At 66.9% G+C, this 18,917-nt stretch overlaps 1 protein-coding gene across 7 annotated transcripts; it reads right to left on the bottom strand.

Annotated features, from left to right (window-relative positions):
- Window positions 1-10,086: 10,086 nt before the first annotated feature.
- MRPL23 (mitochondrial ribosomal protein L23) lies at window positions 10,087-16,932 on the bottom strand. 7 transcript variants are annotated; one of them, XM_080816081.1, is made up of 6 exons: window positions 16,553-16,640; window positions 15,220-15,449; window positions 15,013-15,135; window positions 14,133-14,215; window positions 13,478-13,551; window positions 10,087-10,286 (listed from the first exon to the last, which is right to left on the bottom strand). In XM_080816081.1, the coding sequence occupies exons 2-6, from the start codon at window positions 15,315-15,317 to the stop codon at window positions 10,119-10,121; spliced, it is 546 nt and encodes a 181-aa protein (XP_080672207.1). In that variant the 5' UTR covers window positions 15,318-15,449; window positions 16,553-16,640; the 3' UTR covers window positions 10,087-10,118. The 7 variants fall into 7 exon arrangements, with proteins under 7 accessions (XP_080672207.1, XP_080672211.1, XP_080672210.1 ...); XM_080816085.1 differs by lacking the exon at window positions 15,220-15,449 and adding an exon at window positions 15,699-15,903 and having other exon boundaries at window positions 16,553-16,622; XM_080816084.1 differs by lacking the exon at window positions 15,220-15,449 and adding an exon at window positions 15,860-15,903 and having other exon boundaries at window positions 16,553-16,617.
- Window positions 16,933-18,917: the final 1,985 nt, after the last annotated feature.

Here is an 18,917-nt window from a genome sequence, read left to right as displayed (position 1 = left end):
GGGAAGGGGTGCCGGCCGCGTAGCGTGTCCTGCCCCTCTTGGGTTCAGCCTCACTCGAGCAGCCCCAACATCCTCGTCCCTCCCCTCCAGGTGTTATTTGGAAAAACAAAAACAAAAACAAAACACAAAAGAACTTTTCAAATTACATGCTGAAAACTCGAGCATGAAAATTTAATGTCAGAAACCCATAATCTCGTTCCCAGAGATAAGACACAGCCCCAGGAGGAGCGGAGAACCGGATCCCTCCAGCCCAGGGAGTGGCCGCGGGCTGGGGAGGTTACCAAAGCACAGGGGCCCAGGCTGGGGCCACCTCCACGGGGGGCGACCTGGAACTCCCTGGAAATGCCGGCCCTCCCGTGGGGTGGACGGGCCTCTCTGGCGTTGGGACCCGACATTTCTGCAGCTGGGGTGGCTCGGGGGACCCCGTGATGCCCGTGGCTTCTCCCTCAGACCCTAATTTAGGCCTCGAGGCTCCTGGCCTGCACGGCAACGCGGCTCAGGTTGCCGACAGCTGACGTGGGAAGGACAGCTTGGTCATGGCCGCACATGACCTCTCCCAGCCGGGTACCTCTCCCTCCGGGCCAGCAGCGCCGCCCTTCGGGAAGATGGTGCGTGCACGTTTGTGCTTCCAGGCCCGTGTCCTGGGGGGCTCACCACCACCCACTGCCCCAGACCCCGCCTTGCTTCCAGATCAGCTCTCAGCCCTCCGGCGGCCAAACCTGGGAGGGGGCTTTGGGCATTGCCAAGCGCGCTGCTCGGCCCCCCGTGGCTGCCTCGGCTCAGGGTTGGGGGAAGGTGAATAAAGTGTGCTTGCCTGGTTTCCTCCAGTGATGCAGATGGAACGTTCCTCAGGGGTCCCCAACAATCCCCACAGGAGCAAAGGCTCGGCCTCAGCTATCAGAGAACGGCCAGACCCCGGGGGCCCCGGGCCTCCCCTGCCCCCCCGAGCAGCAGCCCCGCACAGGCCGGGCAGGCAACTCTGGAATGGGGGAGCCCCTTGGCTGCATGGGGGCCAGACCCCAAGTGCTGGGACTGCATTCCAGGGCAGGGAGTGGTTAGAGGCACCTGGGATGCATGGGCCTGGCGTGGGGGCAGGGTCCCCCAGGCTACAGGCCACCAGTGGACCGCCCTCTCTCAGCGTGTGACACTACTGCCCTCGTCAGGCAGCTCCCCCCGCGGCTCTGTCCCAGTGACCCTCCCCAACCCCGCTCTACAGGATCCTGGGATCCTAACATGCCGAGGCGCGGGGGAGCTGGGGCAGGGTCCCCAGGTCCCCCCACCTCTTAATGGAAGGAGATCCGGACTAGGGGCCATTAGTCCAGTGAACCGATGGCCCAAGGGCCCCCAGATCTTGGGTTTCCAGTGGCCTGAGCCCCACTCTTGACAAACACCATGCTGGGGGACCCTGAACCCTGGGGGTTCCTGGTCACATCAGTCCAGATCCCACCCCTCCTGAGGTGTGCTGGTGTGGGGCCGGACGGCACAGGGACAGGACAGGGGCACCCAGGTCCCCAGGCACGGCTGGAGCCAAGCCAGCCCACGAGCTTCTTCTCCCAAACTTGGCGGTGTCTCTGAAGCCGTCCCACCCCCTCGGGGGGACGACCAGGAGTCAGGGGGCCCCTCTGTTGTGGGCTGTTTGCCGGCCCCTCCCGGCGTTGCCGTGGAGATGACATGGGGTGCGGCCGGAGCCATACCTCCGAGGTGACTAAGTGCGCCATGCCGCTGTTATAGCGCCCGGCGCCCTCCAGGGCCTCTCACACCTTGGCCCCGGCCCCCGGCCCCCAGCAAGAATGTTCCATGAGCCCTGCGGGCAAGCATGTGGCCCGGCATGCCAGGCCGAGCGCGCCGGGCCGGCGCCTGCTCCCCTCCCGCCCGGCCGTCCTGCCGTCTGGGCTCTCTTCCCCGCGGCGGTCAGGCCCTGGCTTCCTGGTGCGACAGGCTTCCTGCATTTCTATCTGGTCCGTGCAAGCGGACCCTCGGTGGCCACGGGCGCTCTTCCCGCCCCGCACCCCAGCCGCCCTGCACAGCACCCCACACTTGGTGGGTTCCCCACCATCTCTGACCCCTCGGGTCCGGGGCAGGTGGTGGGATGACCCCAGAGCAGGGGGAATAACGCAGCAGAAAGGAGCCCGTGTCAGGACCTGGGGCTGGGCCCACCCGGCACTGGGGTCTTGGGGTCACCAGAGGGTCCCCTTTCCACCCCCCTGCTCCTGGGGGCTCCGGAGAGCCCCCGGCCAGCAGCCCCCGGGAAAGGCCGAGGTCAGGGGGCTCAGAAAAGGCCACTTGGGCAGGGGCCGTGTTGAGCGATGGGGACAGCTGTGCCCCGCCTCCCGAAGCTATTCCCGTCTTAGCAGGAGTCAGGGAGGGCGGCTCGCGGGCTTTCCGGCATCCAGGCGGGCAACACGATATTTCCAGATAAAGGGCATTCCTGGCGCCCCCCATCACTCTCCCTGGGCAGCTGTCGGCTCCACTCACCCCTTAAGCCCCACAGGAGGCCCAGAGCAGTTTTCCCATTCCGTCCCGGCCCAGGGGCCAAGGCGGATTTAGCCGGGGTGAGGCGGGGTACGGGGCAGGCAGGGGATGTTCTGGGAGGTGAGGACAGGCGAGATGAGAACAGCAGCTGGTCGTAATCCCACTGGGCCTCCTTCAGGACCAGCCCCACAAGGCCTCTTGCCCGGTTTTTATTTTTAGGGGGCACCTCCTGGAACTCGCGCTGCCCCGTCCTGGGGGCATGGGGACAAGCTCAGCCTGGTGCAGGGCAGACCTGCAGGGGGGCGTGGGTCCCTGGGTCCTGGTACCAGGACTCTGGGGACACGTGGCCCAGAGCCTCAGTCAATCTGCCCACGGGACACTTAGCCACACCTGTACCCCAGTGCAAGGGGGCGGTGGGCAGGGCCCTTTCCCAAAGCCCTTCAGGGCCCGGCCTGCAGGGCCAGGTGGCCGGCCGCCCCTCCTTCACACACCTCTCGCCCAGGAACCCCGAGGGGTGGGAGGGAGAATGTCACCAGCCCCGGACAAGGGACGCCATGTCTGCTCTGGGGCTGGAGAGGGGCTGCAGGAAGGAATCAGGTAACCACGGGCTTATTTCCTTAAATGGGAAAAAACCCCAGCCGTGGCGGGAAGCCTCTGGTTGCTGGGCCTCCTGAAACCAGGCAGGGGATCTGGAGGGTCCCCTGAAACCAGGGAGGAGAGCAGGGAGGGGCAGCAGGAGGCAGCCCTCGGGGCTGGTGGGGGACCCCAGGGCAAGGGTGAGATTGCTCAAGGCCCGAGCCAGCCCCTGACACCCTGGGAGCATGGAGTGCCTGTGCAAACCTGAAACGGCCGGGCGGTGGGGCGGGTCAGCCGTGCGGCCCGCCGACCTTGCCACCCCAGGGTCAGGGGCCAGCAGGAAGGGAGGTTTCTGTCCTCAGCCAGCGGAACCAATGGCGTCTCCAAGGATGTGGCGTGACTGGGGGCCCATGGGGCAGGGGCTGTGGGTTCGCAGCCGGGTGTGTGGCGCCCACTTCCGGCGCCGCCTCCCAGGTCTGGACAAAAAATGCGGGGTTAGACACCCCATGAACCTTCCCACACTATGGCTGTCCGACTCCCGTGGGCCCCTGCCTTGGGAGTTCCGCCACACCACGGCCGGGCAAGGGAGCTCAGCCCAGACCCACATGCCACGCCCAGCAGACACACAGGACGTGGCAAGCCACGGAGTGGGGGTGACGGATAGCCATAAGGTCAAAGACCGGGCTGGCACTCAGGACCCGGACACACGTGGGTGGAGAGCAGAGCCTGACATCGGGGGCTGGGGTTCCTGGGAGCAGGGCCCTCCGGCACCTCCCCACACGAACTTGCTCACACAAGCGCTCCCACACTTCACACAAGGAAAGATGAGCCCACAGCGCAGGGCCTCACAAGCTCGAGGGGAGACCAGGACCTGGCTCCAGGAGCCCCTCTTTGCAAAGCCTCTGGGCCTCGTCTGTGCCCCAACACGCTGTTGGCAAGGGGACCCTGCCCACAGTGGGTGGCCATTGTCTGCCTGCTGTTAGGCACCGGGGGGCAGGAACCGGTGCCCAGGGGCCCCGGGGAGCCCTGCATGGCCCCCTGAACACAGGGGGGCCCCTCACGTGCAGGGTCTCCATGTCCTGCTGTCAGATGGTGTTGCGGCCTCGGAGAGCAGGGTGGCTTGGGAGGGCACAGTGGAGGGAACCCCAAGGGGTGGCTGAGGCCCAGAGCACATGGCTCCGGCAGTGGTGGGTGCCTTTACAGATGGCCCTTGCTCCCGGCCTGGCCGGCACCCCCAACCAGCGAGCGTGTGTTCCGGAGGCCTCTGATCTGGCCTTGAATGAGCACCCCTGCTTGTGGGTCCTCCGCGGTGCCCCTCATGTCCTGGGGGGCTTATCATCTAGACTCCCCCCAGATGGCCCTGAGCTGGGTGCTTCCAGGCTCTCACGCCCCCAGTGCTCAAGAGCATGTTCTCGGTGGCGCTCTGGGCCCAGGGTCACCTGGGACCTCCCAGGCCTGCTGCTGGGGGCAAGGACCAGCTGGAAGGAGGGAGCCCCATCGTTATCAGTCAGGGCTGGCACCCAGTTGAAAGAAGCCTGAGGGGCCGCCCCAGCTCTGAGCGCCGGGGGCTGCACCTGACCCTGCCCACCGTCTGCACCTCCAGGCCCACTCCCCAAGGCCTTCCAGTGGGAAGGGGCTGCCCCGCCTCCTCCCTGTGCCGAGGCTGTCCGGCCCACCAGCCACACTTTCTGGTGAACGAGGCCGCGGTGGGCGTGTGAGGTTCAGGGGGGCCAGGAGCCAGGCAGGAGCCCCAGAGCCACCCCTCCCTCAGGGCTCCCCGCACTAACTTGCTCACACAGGCGTGTGTGTGCACGCATGTGTGCACACGTGTGCACGCGCACACCGGCGGGAAACACCGGCGTCTTCAGCGCTGGGCTCGCGCGCGCCCCCCCCCCACCGGCAGCAGACGTGGGGTTTTATTAGTGCTACAAATCAGATATCACACAGTTGGGGGCTGACATGGTTTTTCTAAGAATGACTTAGGGCCCGGCTGCCGGCGAGGTCCCGGGGAGAACCTGCCGGGGAGCACCCGGCTGTCCGGGCCGTCGGAATTCCCAACCCTTCGTAAAGCGGAGGTATGAAGGCCGGCGCCTTGTTCTGTTTAAGGGGCGCGTCCCCCTGCCCTGGGCCCGCTGCAGAGGCTTCTGGGAGGCACCTCCCCCGCGGCAGGGAGTGAAGGCCTACAGCGGCCAGCGCGGAAGGGGCTGGGGGCCCCGCGAACACCCGCCGGGGGGCACTGAGCCCCCGTGGTGCTCTCCCCAGCTCCCGTGGAGGATTTTGGAGCTTCCCCTCCCTGGCGGGCAGGGGGCACAGGCCCACCGGCAGAAGCCGTCCCGCTCGCTCCGCACCACCGCCCCCGGCCTGTCCCTGGTGTCTGCGGCGCGGCCGCCCGGCCACCAGCTCGGGGGCGGGGGGGGGTGTCTTTGGGCCGCCCCCAGCACCGTAGGTAATGTCACAGGACCCAGATAGCTGTGCGGGGTCAAGGTGCCCACGGCGCCCGGTGGAGCCCGCTAGCAGCCATCTCCCAGCCTCCTGCCGCCAGACGAGTGAGCGCGGCCCAGCCCAGCCTCCAGCCCGCGGACTCCTGTCCCTGCCCTCAGGCGCACAGGGACCCCTCCTTGCTGGGCTCCGTTGAGCTCCATGCTGGGGAGCTGTGGGGCGGGGGCTGGGTAGGAGATCTTGCCTGTCATGCGTCCCTCAGGGACGGCGGGTGGCAGAGATCCTGGTGTGTGTGTGGGGGGGGCGGTTGGGATGAAATGCCCGCATGGTCCTGGGGGGTGGGGGACACCCAGGAGACGAAGGCCGGGGCCAGGACTCTGCACAGGGAAGGCCTTGAACATAGCCATGGGGGGCAGAGCCTGGGACTCCCCCCACAGAGCCCGGGCCCAGGCAGGGAGCACACAGACCTGGGGTCTCCCTCCCCCACCCACCCCTCCCCCGGCCCGGCCTTGAGCGGGAAGGGAAGCGGGCTGGCCTCTCCTCATAACGTCAGGGCTCCAGCATCCATCCGAGGAGGCTGGGGCCAATCAAAGCCAGATGTGGGGGCAACACAAAAATGCTGATGATTTTGACTAGGAAAAGCCCTATTTACCGAGAAATAATGAAGTGATTTGGGGGATTGTGCTGGGATGACCTCAGTCGGGAAGGAGCAAACGCAGATGCTGAACCGGTCTCCCAGTGCTGGGGTTCCCGCGGGTGGGCGGGCAGCGGCTGCTGCTCCCTCTGGGCCTAGCCGGAGGAAGGAGGCCTGGCCCCTTAGCCCCCCAGCCGTGCAGCCCCCGCGGCTGGCAGTGGCCGGAAGAGGGCGCTCCCTGCAGCGTGGTTGGGGTCGGCCTCCGGAGGGCGTCCTGGCGAGGGGGGGCAGCAGGGCAGTGGGGAGAGGAGGGCCCCTTCTTTGCCCCGAAGGGACTTAGAGTCACCTGCACACAGGTGACCAGGGCTTGGTCCGGGGCCCCCCAGACGTGTGGGGAGCAGCCCACACTGTACCAGCCGCCCCACACCTGGGCAAACAAGGATTCCGGAGCGTGAGGGCGGGGTGGTGTGCGAGGGGAGGGGTGCCCCAGGTGCAGCCTTCAGGGAAGGAGCAACATGGGGCCTGGGGTCCCCGGGGCCAAAACCCCTCCCTGTGCCAGCCTCACTGGAGGGGAGGCCCCCCACTCCCACGCCCTGGCTCCTGCCCGGCCGGCAGAGCCCAGGCCTCGGTGGCGGGGACAGCCGCACACATGGCCCAGCTCTGCACAGTGTCCACGGACGTTTAGGGACAGAGAAGCGTCCGGCTCGCCTGGGACACTCCGGGAAGAGCGCCCAGTCCTCCCCTGGGGAACACAGACACACGTGCCCCCCAAATCGTGGACCCAGAGTGGGAAGCAACCCCAGTGTCTGCCACAGAGAGTGGACCCGCCCACGTGGACACACGCCACGGAGCATTACGTGGCCGTCCACAGCACAGCCTGAGACGTGCCACAGCACGACGGACCCGGGGACACTGTGCCGACCACCGAGCCCGTGTGGGGCGGGGTCCTGGGTGTGCGACGAGCCGGGCACAGGCCGGCCCCAGAGAGATGGAGAGCAGAGCTGAGGCTGACAGGGGCGGGGCGGGGTGGGGGTGGCCACGGGCTGCTTTCTGGACGACACAAACATGTTTTTTAAAACGGATCACAGGGATAGAGACGCAGCTCTGTGAATGTGCTCAGACACCTCACGACATACTTGCAGGGGGCGGGTGGTGGGGTATGCGAGCTATGTCTCCAGAAAGCCGTGTGAAGATAGGAGAGGACGTGCGAGCCTTGCCCTGAGTGCCGGGAGGGAGGCCCCGGGTCAGGCGAGAGAGCAGGGGCCCCGGGCCGGCGCTCCCCACCCAGCACCCACCCTCGCCTCACCCAGCCCCCAGCCCCCGGGCCGGGACATGGGGCCGTCACGTCTGCCTCGGCGGGCTCACGGGGCTGGCCGCTCCCCAGTTACGCTCCTGCACAGACTAGCAGAATTTAGGGTCACATGAAAGCCAGGAAGTGGGGGGAGCATGGTCACTCCAGACGCGCCTTCCAGGAGGCCCTGGGGCAGGCTGGGGGGTGGGGCAAGAGGAAGTGCGGCGTCCCTGGGCCTGGATCCTCCGCTTGGGGTAGGGGCCCGTGGGGAGGGGGTGCACACGGGGGCCAGGAGGCGGGGAGCCCACCCGACGGGGGGGTCTGGGCCGTGGAAGCTGTGTGGGCACTTTCCCGGCAGAGGGCCCCGCGGCCTGGCGTGTGGGTGGCGGGGGACCCTGTCCCAGCTCCCCGCTGTTATCTGGAGTCAGAGACTTAAGCCCTGTGTTAGGAGCTGGGGAGACAGTGTGGCGCAGCCCCGGGGGAGGACTCGTCGGCCCTAGAAGAGGAAAACCAGCCGCTGACGGAGAGACCGCGGCCAGCTGGGTGTCCGCTCTGTCCTGGCGGCCCTGGGCGGCTCGGCCTCACCTGGAGCTGCTGGGCGGGGGGTGGGGAGGTGGTGGTGGTTCTCGTATGCGTCCCCGGGGGCCTGGGCACCCACCCCGCCGCAGCCATACCTCATCTGCACACTCCGGGAACCGGGCAGAGCACGCGCCAGGCCCCAGGGCCCTTCCCGGCCCCAGCCCCCCTCAGCCTGCCCTGCCGGCCTCTGCCCGCTCTAACCTGGCGTCCCCCGGTCTCTCACTCCCTCTTGCAAAGTAAACAGACCTCCCACATGGCGACACATGGACATCCCAGAAGATGGGGGGCTCGCGGGGGGTGGGGGAAGCGCTGGGGGCCCTCACTCTCTCCCTCGGCCCAGGGACTTCCCCCCACAACCTGGGGCCCTGCCTGCTCCCCACAGGACTGTCCCCACAGGAAGGGGCACCCGGGCCCATGCGAGGTGTCCAGCCAAGGAGGGCCGGCCGGCCACTCGTTTGCGGTGTGCGAGACACCCCACTCTGGTCCCCAAGCAGAGACCTGAAGCTCGTCTCCCGCTGTGCAGAAGGGACACTGAGTCACGGCCAGGACACCCACCGGGCTCTGGTCACAGGCCCTCTCCCTCCCCAGCCTCCAGCCAGGGAGCAGCCCGGAGGGGGAGGGGTGTCCAGCCAGCTCCTCCCTGAGGCTCTGAGCCTGGGGGTGGGGTGGAGCGGCCCCCCAGCTGCAGGCCCGCTTCCTGGATTCCTGAGGACCAGCGGCAACCCCCACCCCCACCGCTGCCCTCCCCTCCGCCCTCATTCCCATGGGCCTGTCACGGGGCCCCAGGCAGGGAGGGGGCTCTGCCGGCCTGGGGCAAGGCGGGGGGTGTGCAGGGGAGACCAAGGACACAGCTGCTCTCCGGCCCCTTCCTCCTCCCCCAGCAGAAAGATGACCGTGCCTCTGGGGGTGGAGCGGGTGGGGGGACTCGGGGGTCTCGGGAAGGCTGCAGAGCGGGGCGCCAACGGGGAGGCCGGCCGCGGAGGCGCCGGGCCGTGTGTGGGGTGTGCACGGCGGCCCGCGCTGGCTGTGCTCGGATGAACGATGGGACTCCTCTCCCAGCCTTGAGTTGGGGTCCTCAGGGCCGTGGGGCCCCATGAATTATTTCTCTAAGGAGAATACCGTTGACTCTGCTCTCCGGGCGCCTTCCGGACCTTCCCCATCACTTTAAATCAACGCTGAAAGGCGGCGTTTGCCCGGACCTTCACCCTCCAAGCGGAGGGAGCCGTGAGGCCCACGTGACGCCGCCGTCCCCCGGTCTGGGTGTCCCTCAGGGCGGAGGGGGGTTGCGGAGCCAGCCCCCCCTTCCTCCTGCCCCTGCAAGGCCCCCCGGAGGAGGGAAGCAGCAGGGCTCTCCTCGGGTCAGAGCAGCACCAGAGCACGCAGCTCGCTGAGGCCTGGGGGCAACCGCGTCCTAGCTCAGGGGCCGTGGGGCCCACCGGGCCCAGTGCCCTGGTGCTTTCTGGTTTGCTCCCAAATCCCTAGGCCCGGCCAGTCTGCGTGAAGCCTGCCCGCAGACACACGCAGCCACGGCAGGGGCGGCCCCGTTCCCGCCACGCGTGCTCAGCGCACAGCAGCCAGGGCTCCTGGAGCACGACCGTAGGGTCCTGTGGCGCACAGAGCCGCTGGCCAGCTCGGCCGCTGGCACATCTCACAGCCGCAGCCCCTCGACGCACGCCCTGTGGGTCCTTCTAGACTGTCCAGCCCAGGGTGCCGATGGCCACTGTCCATGCTGCCCCGTCCCCGGGGCCTTCAAGCCGGTGGTCCTTCCCACCTCGTCCCCCATTTCCTGCCTCCTGTCAGGTTGGTCTGCTGAACACGGCTTCCTCTGGGGCCTGCCATGGACCCCTCCGTGCTCGAGAGCCACCGGTGGTGCCCCCTGGTCCCTCGGGGGGACCGGCTCCCTGCCCCTGGCGCTCACCCTGCCTCTCCTCAGGAGCTGCCCACGCCACGACCTTCCTCACGAAGACCCTGCTCGCGCCCGCCCCCCGCCCCTCCCTGGCCTGAGGCTCCCAGGGTCCGACTGGACCGTGTCCCTGCAGGCCGGTGCCCTGGGGCGGGGGGGGGGGTGCTGGACAGAGGACACAGAGCCTGGGGCTTTGCTCCACACGTGGGACTTTACTGGGGCTGTTACAGGCTGAACCAGCTGGGCACGCCGCCGCGCCGGGGATCCTGGCTCTGCCTCTGCCGCTGCTCCTCCAGGAGCTTGTCCTGGATGTCGTCGCCGTCGGGGCTGCCGTCCGGGCTCTGCTTTTTCTCAGGAAACAGATCGGGGAACGTGAAGGTCTGTCCGTGGGCCTGCCGGGGAGACAAGTACTTGGGCTTGGACACCACACCGGCCCCGGGACCCTCCTGCCCCAAGCCCCCGGGGATGGCCACGCGGCCGCATGTCTGGGGCACTGTCCCCGCCTGGAGCGCAAACATGTTGGCCGGCCACTGGCTTTTATCTCCCAGTGGGAAGCCAGGACTCTGGACAATGCCCCTTTTCATCCGCATTATCTCTTTATGGAGAGGTGTCTGCAGCGGCAGAGGCCTCGTTAAAAGCAGGCCAGCAAAGCGCCCTTTCACGGGCGCGGGAGGAGCCCGGTCAGACCGGGGGGCAGGAGCGAGGCACAGGAAAACACGGCACAAATCACGTCTGGTGCCGCGCTGAGACTTTTTCCATCCAAAATACCTACAGGCCTTTACCCACATTAAAGCCTACCCCTCCTCCTGGCTCGGAGCTCGGCAAATAAAACGCATATAACGTACAAAGAAATGTACATATGCAGCAGTCTATAAATCAAGACCGGCTTTGCAAATTAACTGGTTTTACGTCTTTCACTAAAAGTTCAGAATGTGCCAGCGTCGGCCAAGCCCCAGCCCAGACCCCCAGCACGTGTGCAGGGCACTGGCCCTCACGGGCGCGGAGGAGGGGGGACCCCAGCCACCGTGAGGTGCTCTATCAGCTCGCCTCGGCTCACGGAGCGGCCCCCCAAGATCAGGGCACGGGGTGGGGGAGTGAGGGAGGGGGGCGCACACCAGGGCAGCGCTGTCTGTTTCCAGACGGGCAAAAAAGCATGGAGGACGGCATCCGTATCTGGAAAATTTTAATAAGTAAAATCAGTAAAGTGCACTTTACTTGGTTCTTGGAGACCCTTGTTTTGTAAAGAAATTTGGCTTTGGGCAGGCAGCCAAGTATGATCTGAAACAGGCCACACGCCCCACCCGAGAAGGGAAGGTTTATAAATTCTGGTCGCATGGCGCGGCGTGCGGGCCCGAGTGTAGACAGCGGAGCCGTGTGCCCTCGGTAGCCGGCCAGCGGCAGGACGAGCTCACCCAGCTCAACATGGCACTTTCTTTCTTCTGTAAAACACTGAAGGGCAGCACTTTCCACGCAGGCTGACTGCCCAGAATAGGGACTTACGTTTAACACATCCAGGTGATTTTGCTGGTTTTCTGAGGCCGGGGGGGGGGGGGAGGGGGGACTCGAAACGACATTTTAAAATATAAACACCAAGATGCCAGTTTGCAAGAGCTCTGGGAACATAGAGCTGGTGGGGGTTCTTCCCTTCTCACCAGAGACCAGAGCCACTTGCGGGCGCCCCTCTCTGGGGACCGTCACCTTGTGCTTTTCCAACGTGAACCCTCGACCCCCTTCACGGCGCAGAGAGTGGGTCAGCAGAACAGGCCGGGGAAGGAGCGGTGTGGGAACCGGCCCCGGGCCGGCGCTCCCAAGCACCCCCCGGGCCACCGCCTGGGCCCCAGAGGGCTTCGGCTGGCCGGTGACGTGTGGCGGGCCGTGGGGGGGACGCAGGCCCGCAGAGATGTGTATCAGGTTGTCGGGGGGAAACATGGGGCCCCCGCCCCGCTGGACGGGCTCTTCTGCAGCAGTCGACTCAAAATAGATTCAGAAACTTAATTTGTGTTCGTGATTGACCCTCTGTGTGCTTTACAATTAGCTCTGTTTTTAGAAGCCCCAGAGCGGGGCCCACGGGGACACACTGGGAGAGGTCGGCCCCGGCAGAGGGGGGCAGAGAAGGGACCCCTTCAGGGGGCAAGGGCCCGAGCTTCCTGCTGGTCTGCAGGCTGGGCCGGGGCGTGCAGGACTTGGGGGCAGGGGGCCCACCACGAATGTCACTGTGGGCTGGCGGGAGCCCTGCCCAGTGGGGTCCCTGCCCCCGGCCGCGCTGCCTGGCTTCACGTGGGAAGAGAGGCACGCCCCGTGGCAGCTGCGCCCACGGGGTCGGAGTGGGCTGAGGTGGGGCCCGGGGAAGAATGCGAGGGCTCGGCTGACTCAGAAGCCACTTGTAACCGTCGCTGGCCCGCGGAGGGCCGGGTGGCGAGTGCCTGCGCAGGGGGTGTCCGCCCGCACGCGTGACAGAGACAGATGGCCTGATTTCACACTCAGGACACAGGCGCCTTTATACGGCCAACGGGCGCTCTCTCCACCTGGATTGGCTGCTTTTATGCACGGCAAATATCAGGCCAAATAATTACACGGGCCCCTGTTTAGAACAACAACTGCGACTGTTTCTCAGAAAAGCTGCCACGCTAACCCGCTCTCCTAAGGAGCGGCCTCCTCTCGCCCAGAAGAGGCCTGCCCCGGCGAGGTTTGCACAATAGCGCTACTGCCATCTAGCGGCCACGGGCGGCCGCCTCCCGCCGCAGGCTCGGCTGGGGCAGTCGACACCGGTATGGAAGAATCTAGAAGCCCCCCGCCCCCCGCCCTCGCTGGGGGTTTCAAACAGTGGGGGCAGCGAATGGACCCTGGTAGCAGGGCCAGGGCCGTCCCTGGCAGGTTTGCACGCAGGTGGTGGGGGACAGGCCGTCTCCGGGAGGGCTCATCTGCAGAAGCTCGTCTGGGGTCCCCGCGGGAAGGGCGGAGCCTAAGCAGGGGGCTCTGGGGCTGTGGGCCTTCCTCTCCCCTGGACGGAGATGGGCAGTGGACCCTCTCCCCACACCCAGGACAGGCAGGAGACACGGTCAAGAGAACCTGGCAGAATGTGCTGGAGCCCTACAACCCAGCCCAAAGGGAAGGGGGCTCAGCCAGGACCCCGGGGCACCCGCAACAGGTCCAGCTCTAAGATCCAAGCCGTCAACTGCCTCCCGCACCCCCGTCCTCCGGGGGCCTGTCCCTCTGAGGACGCGCTCTCCAGAGCCAGGAGCTTTGGTTTCCGTCTAAGCCCAGACCCCCTGGGCCTGAGTGGGCCTGCCCAAGCCCACAGCAACAGCACATTCGAAGTCCAAGGGCACGACACAGCGGGCCCCGCGCCATCTCCTCCCAGGGGCTGACTGTGCTCTGAGCCCCAGCTCCGCCTGGGGCTTCGCTGGGGATTAGGACTAAGTGCAGGCTCTGCCCTGCGCCTGCCACAGGCCTTGAGCTCCTGCCTCTCAGGGCCTCCCTGGGCCCCAAGCGGGGGCCGCTGCACAAACACGTCCCCCGCACCAAGGTCACGGTGGTGGTAAGTCACGCCCAGCACTTGGGCCTCTGCCCGAAGCCCACTCACCAGCTGCACATAGGCCACCTTGTAGTCTGGTCTCTTCACCCGGACGTTCCTGTGGTCCCTCTTCCTGTTGGAACCTGTGGAGGGGCGGGGGGACACACACTGTACTCGGGGCACGAGACCTTCAGATCAACTCATCCAGGAACCCACTTTCTAGAAAGAGGCAAACACGTCAGACTCAGTTGGTGTCCCACAGATGGCAGCGGGTCCCACCCGAACGTGACCAGTCTGTGGGTCCAGAGTGGGCGCGAGGAGCCGGCGCCACCACTGTCTCCACTGTCTCCGGGTCTCCGCTCCCGAAAAGGTCTAGAAGAAATCAGGAGACCCCTTTCTCCCATTTGTCAGCACAGTGACTCTACAACTCGGGGTGCAGTGGAGGGTCGGGGCCCGCGGCAGAACAAGGGGGTCACGGAACCAGGAAGACAGCGCTCTGCTAACCCTGCTTCTGAGGCAATCGAGGGCAGAGCCCAGAGCAGGAGCGGGGCTGCCCACCCGAGCTCCAGCCCCGGCTCTGCCCCGTCGGCAGTGTGGGCCTGGGAAGCCACTGTGGCCCCGAGCACCTCGGTTCCCGGGCGAGAACCAGCCCCCCGCAGAGGCTGGGATGAGGCCTCCTGGGCTCGCCCACCCCCACCGAGGGCAGCAGGGACCCGGCACGCACCATGCTGCACCCTTGTCCGCACGGTGGCCACAGGCACGTTGTAGATACGCTCAAGGTAATTCCGGAGGTCCACCCTGGTCATCCTGGGGTCGAGATGGACGAAAAGCAAGTCCCAGCCAGGCTGAGAGGAACAGCGGCCACGTGACCCCACCCGAGGTCTCTCCCGTCCCCCGCACGCAAGTAGGGGGAGGCCGCAGGGGTTTCATGCTCACTGGGGGCCAGGCTCCCGGGCAGAGCTCTCCCCAGGGAAGGGTCAGTGTGGGGGTGCCCCCAGGCTGCCAGGAGCCCAGCCCCACCAGGGCCAGTCTCGTGCACAGCTGCTATCCCACCAGGCCCTTTCCTAGAAACGGCGGCGTTGGTGGGTTAGGCCCCCTCCTCCTTCCACCTGAAATGGCATCGTTGACATGGCCCTGCCCAGGCACCCCCAGTCCCTTGCACTGGGACAGTCACACCCTGAGGCTCTGCAGCAGGGCCCTGCAGCCTGGGGACAGCGTTCTGTGTCCCTCTGGCGCTGGGGGCCTCTGTAAGGGAACCACCAGGAAAACTAGGTTTTTGGAAGCTGCAGTAAACAGCTCTGAGAGCCTGGGGCCAGGCGCCTGGGAACAGCGCGGAGCTCCATGCAGTTAAAGAAGTGTGGGGCCTCCACGGGGCTTCCCCCCGCGGGGGGAGGGGGCAGTAGTTGGGGGATGGGAGGGCGTGGGGGGCAGCCTGGCCTCACCCGAGGCTCTGCAAACAGCAGGCCCTCGGTCAATATTTGCAGAGCAGCTCAGAGGGCCGCCTGTGGCGTTTTCACAGCGGGGGAGAAGCCCCACAGAGCCAGGTTCTGTGACCCCGGCAGAACGAGGGGACACTCCCCGGCCTGCATTCCTCAGGGGCTTACTCCATGGGGATCCGGAACTGCACGGTGTCCTCGGGCTGGGCTGTGCCGGGCCGCACCAGCCGAATGAAGAAGTTTGTTCGGAAGACGCGGAGCTGGGGGTTACCCAGCTGGTACAGGGGGTACCTGGGGGAGGGGGATGCGTCCGTGTCAGACACAGAACACGGGACCCCAGGGTCGCCCCTGGTGGACCTCCATTTGTTTACCCACCGCAGCAGCAGCAGGAGCCAAGGGGGCAGTTCTCCACAGGCCCCAGGGTCCCCTCGGTTCACTGCATGGTTCTGCCCAGCGTAGGCCCCAAGACTCATGCGCCCACCAACGTGTGTGGGCTGCGGCCCTTAGGAAAGGACTGTCGAGTGAGTGCCTCAAGCAATAGGCCTGCTGTGGGGCTGCAGCCCTGGTTCACCCCGCAGCAGGGGCGGGCGTCACCTGCACAGTCTCTGTGTGGGTGGGAGAAGCACCCATCACCGGGACCTGTTAACCCCACTCCCCCACCCTAAAAACCCCCCAGAGCGAGCAGAGGCCGCTGGAGAGCAGTGAGAGGTCACCACCCACGGCCACTGCCAAGTGCACTTGTGCTCTGGGCTCGCGACAGCACCACAGCCAGGGGAGGAGGGCGCCTTCGGTCTGCAGGGGGCCAGGCCTGGGGGACTGGGCATGCAGGGACCCGGCGCCATTGCGGGTCTCACCCGTAACCCCGGGGGCCACTCTGCAGCCCTGCCCGTGGCCCCTGAGCTTGGTACGACCAGCACCCTGAAAGGGGGGCTCAGGGAGACCAAATTCTGTGCTGGTGAGGACGAGGCGGACCAGGGGGTGAGAGGAGCAGTGAGCCTCAGGGCTGAGCAGGCACCTGGGGCGTGTGGACAGTGCGGGGGCTCTGGGAGGCCAGGGCACCTGTAGGATGGAATGGTCACGGGCAGATGGCATGTCTCCGCGTGGCAGCTGCCCAGCAGGGTGGGCACTGGGGGAGGCTGCGGGCCTCGTCCTCTCCCGCCCCGGCCTTGTTTTACCCTCCACTGGCGTTGGGGCCAATGGCCGGCCACCCAAGGGCTCACTTATTCCCCCTGCTGACCAGCTGTGGCACTGCAGGGGGGCAAGGGCAGCCCTGGGGCAGCTGTGCGGGTAAGGACGCGGGGGCTCAGACCCCGCCTGGGGCTGGAGGGACGCCCAGGTGAGGGTCAGAGGCCTAAGGCGGGCAGGACAGGACTCGCCCCTGGCGTCCAAGGCCTCCTCCTCCGGGCCCCCCACGCCCGGCCCGCACCGCCGGGGGCCCCCTGCCCCTCGGCCCGCCGGACCCTCCCGCGGATTCCCCAAGCCCGACCCTGCTCAAGGGCCGCTCCCGACTGCCCCGGCCTGCTCCTAGCACAGCGCCCTGGCGGGCTGCCGCCGGCCCTACCTCCCCGGGGCCCCGAGGGTGACTCACCCGCGCCCCCGCCCTCCCCCGCGCCCCTCCCGAGCCGCCCCGGCCGCCGCGTGGACACGCCGACCCGCGGCCAAGCCCGCCGCCCTGCCTGCTCCCCCGGCCCGCGCCCGCCCTCGGCACCTGCCGGCGCCCCCCACCCCCAGGCCAACGCGCATGCGTGCAGGCGGCGCTCGTTCGCTCGGGGCCGGTCCGCTCGCCCGGAGCCAGTGCGTCCGCCTGCACTGCGGGGGGGCCGCGGGGGGGGCCGCGGGGGGGGCCGCGGGGGTCCCGGCGACGCGGGCGGGGCCACCCTCCCTCGCGGGTGCCCCACGTGGGTGCCGCGTCCGCAGACCCCCGACCGGCACCGCCCCCTCCCCGCCCCCCCAGCCCCCGCGCCCCCCCACCCCCCCAGGCCCGCGCCCCCGGCCACTCACAGCACGTTCCGCGCCATCGCCGGTTTCCGGGCCGCGGGCGGAAGGAGGGGCGCGCAGGGCCGGCGTGGACCCATCACAGCGCCCCCTGGCTTCCGGGAGGGCCCGCGGCGCCCCGCCCACGGCCCCGCCCCGGCCCCGCCCCGTGCACCTGCCCCACCGCCCCGCCCCGCTCACCTGTCGTCCCTCCCCGTTAGCCGGCCCCGCCCACCGGGTCGCTCCGCCCACGATCCTCCCACCGCCCCCGCCTATTGCCTCGGCCCCGCCCCGCGCACCTGCCCCCACCGCCCCTCTCTGCACACCTACCTCACCGCCCTGCCCACCGCCCCTGCCGCACTCACTACACCTGTCTCATTCTGCCCCACCTTCCTGTCTCATCGCCCCCGACCCACGTCCCTACCCCACTGCTCTTGCCCCACCCACTGTCCCTGCCCCTCGCACCTGGCCCCTACCTGGCCTGCCCATCTAGCAGCACCGCTGACCTCCATGCATGACCTGATTCTGTAAGATCCCAGAATCTCTCATGCCCCTGGGTCTCTCCCAAGTCCCGCACACCCTTCGAGCGTCCAGAACCCATTTTGCCCAGTCCCCTCACTCTGGCCAGGTACCTCGCCTTGCCCGCTCCCTGCCCCTCACACCCCGCCCATGCCCTGCAGCATCCCCTTAGTCCCGCATGTCCCCCCACACCCTTCTGCACCCCACACTACCCCATAGGCCATGCCCTGGTGCCCGCAGGAACTGTAGACCATGGCCAGCTAGTCTTCCAGCTGCTGGCAGAGGTGGGAGGTGGGAAAGTGGGAAAGGGGTGGGTGAGTGGCCCTCATCTGAGGCCGGTCTCTCCACCTGGCCAGGGTAGCTTTATCCCTTCCCTGATTTGGGGCCCCAAGGCCCCTCACAGCGCTTCTGGGCAGCCCTGGGCCCCTCTTCCCATCCCCTGGGGCCCCTTCGCCCTACAGCTTCCCATACAGCCCTTACTCAGGGGACGCCCATTCTGTAGGGCACATCTGGGACCCAATGCCTCTTCCTCCCAGCCTGCATGAAGACCTTTGGGGAGGGCCAGGTTGCAGCCTCCTCCTCCAGCCCGAGGCCCCACGCTTGACCGGTTTCCTGTGCATCGTGGCTTCTGGCCGTTCCTTGATCCCCTTAGCTGCCTCTCCCCCACCACAGTAGCCTGTTGACTCTGCACCAACAGCATCTTCAATGCTCTTCAGAGCAGGAGGACATGAGGGGGGTGTCAGGCAATCTGCAGGGAGAGAATGGACCCCTAGGAATTAGGGGTTGACCTCTAGGGTCGGGATGGATCGTGGGGAAGGCAACAGGGAGGCTGAAGCTGATGGCTGCCCCAGGCTGAGAAAAGGAGAGACTGGGTCGTGGAGAGGGGCTGGAGTGTCCTCCTTCTCCCTGTGTTTGGCATAAGTGGGTTCCCCTGGAATGAAGATACTAAAGATGAGGGGCGGGCACCGGGGACAGGTTAGCTGCGACAGCGGGGGCGGCCTGCCTGCTGGGGTAGGCCCGGAGAAGGCAGAAGGGCAGGCCCCCAGGCCCTGTGCGGGAAAAAGTCAGTGGAGAGGAAGCACGCTGAGTGGCAGGGAGAGTGAGGGAGCTGTATCATGGGGGTCCCCGGGGCCAGGAGGCTTTTTTTTTAGGAAGCGCTATTTGAACTCCCAGGCATTTCATTGTTTGGGAAGGGCCTTTGGAGATGTGGCTGGATGCTGGACTCAGATTTGCATGTGGCTCAGTGGGGGACAGCTGTCAGTGGACTCTGTGTGGGTTGAGGGGGCTGCTGCCCCAAGGAGGGGGTCACTTCTGAATAGGGAGCTGAGGTCCTCACGGAGGGTGCAGGCAGGGATGGGGTCTCCACTGTGCAGACCCCTCAACACTCAGCCCCCATCTCTCTGATTCTCTGTGCACGGGGCTCCTCCCCAGCAGGCCTGGGGTTTCTAAGCGGAGGCTGCTGTCCGAGCCTGGGGCACCCGAGAGCCCTTCTCTCTTCCTCCTTCTCCGGTCTCATCAGATCCATGCTCCGATAACTTTTTATTTGTTTGTTTTCAATTGTTCTTAGTAGACATTGTTTT

The sequence above is a fragment of the Martes martes genome (genome assembly GCF_963455335.1).
Source record: "Martes martes genome assembly, chromosome: 10".
Lineage (NCBI taxonomy): Eukaryota > Metazoa > Chordata > Mammalia > Carnivora > Mustelidae > Martes > Martes martes.
The sequence above is the reverse complement of the archived record's forward strand: the minus strand, read 5'-3'. Positions and strand labels throughout refer to the sequence as shown.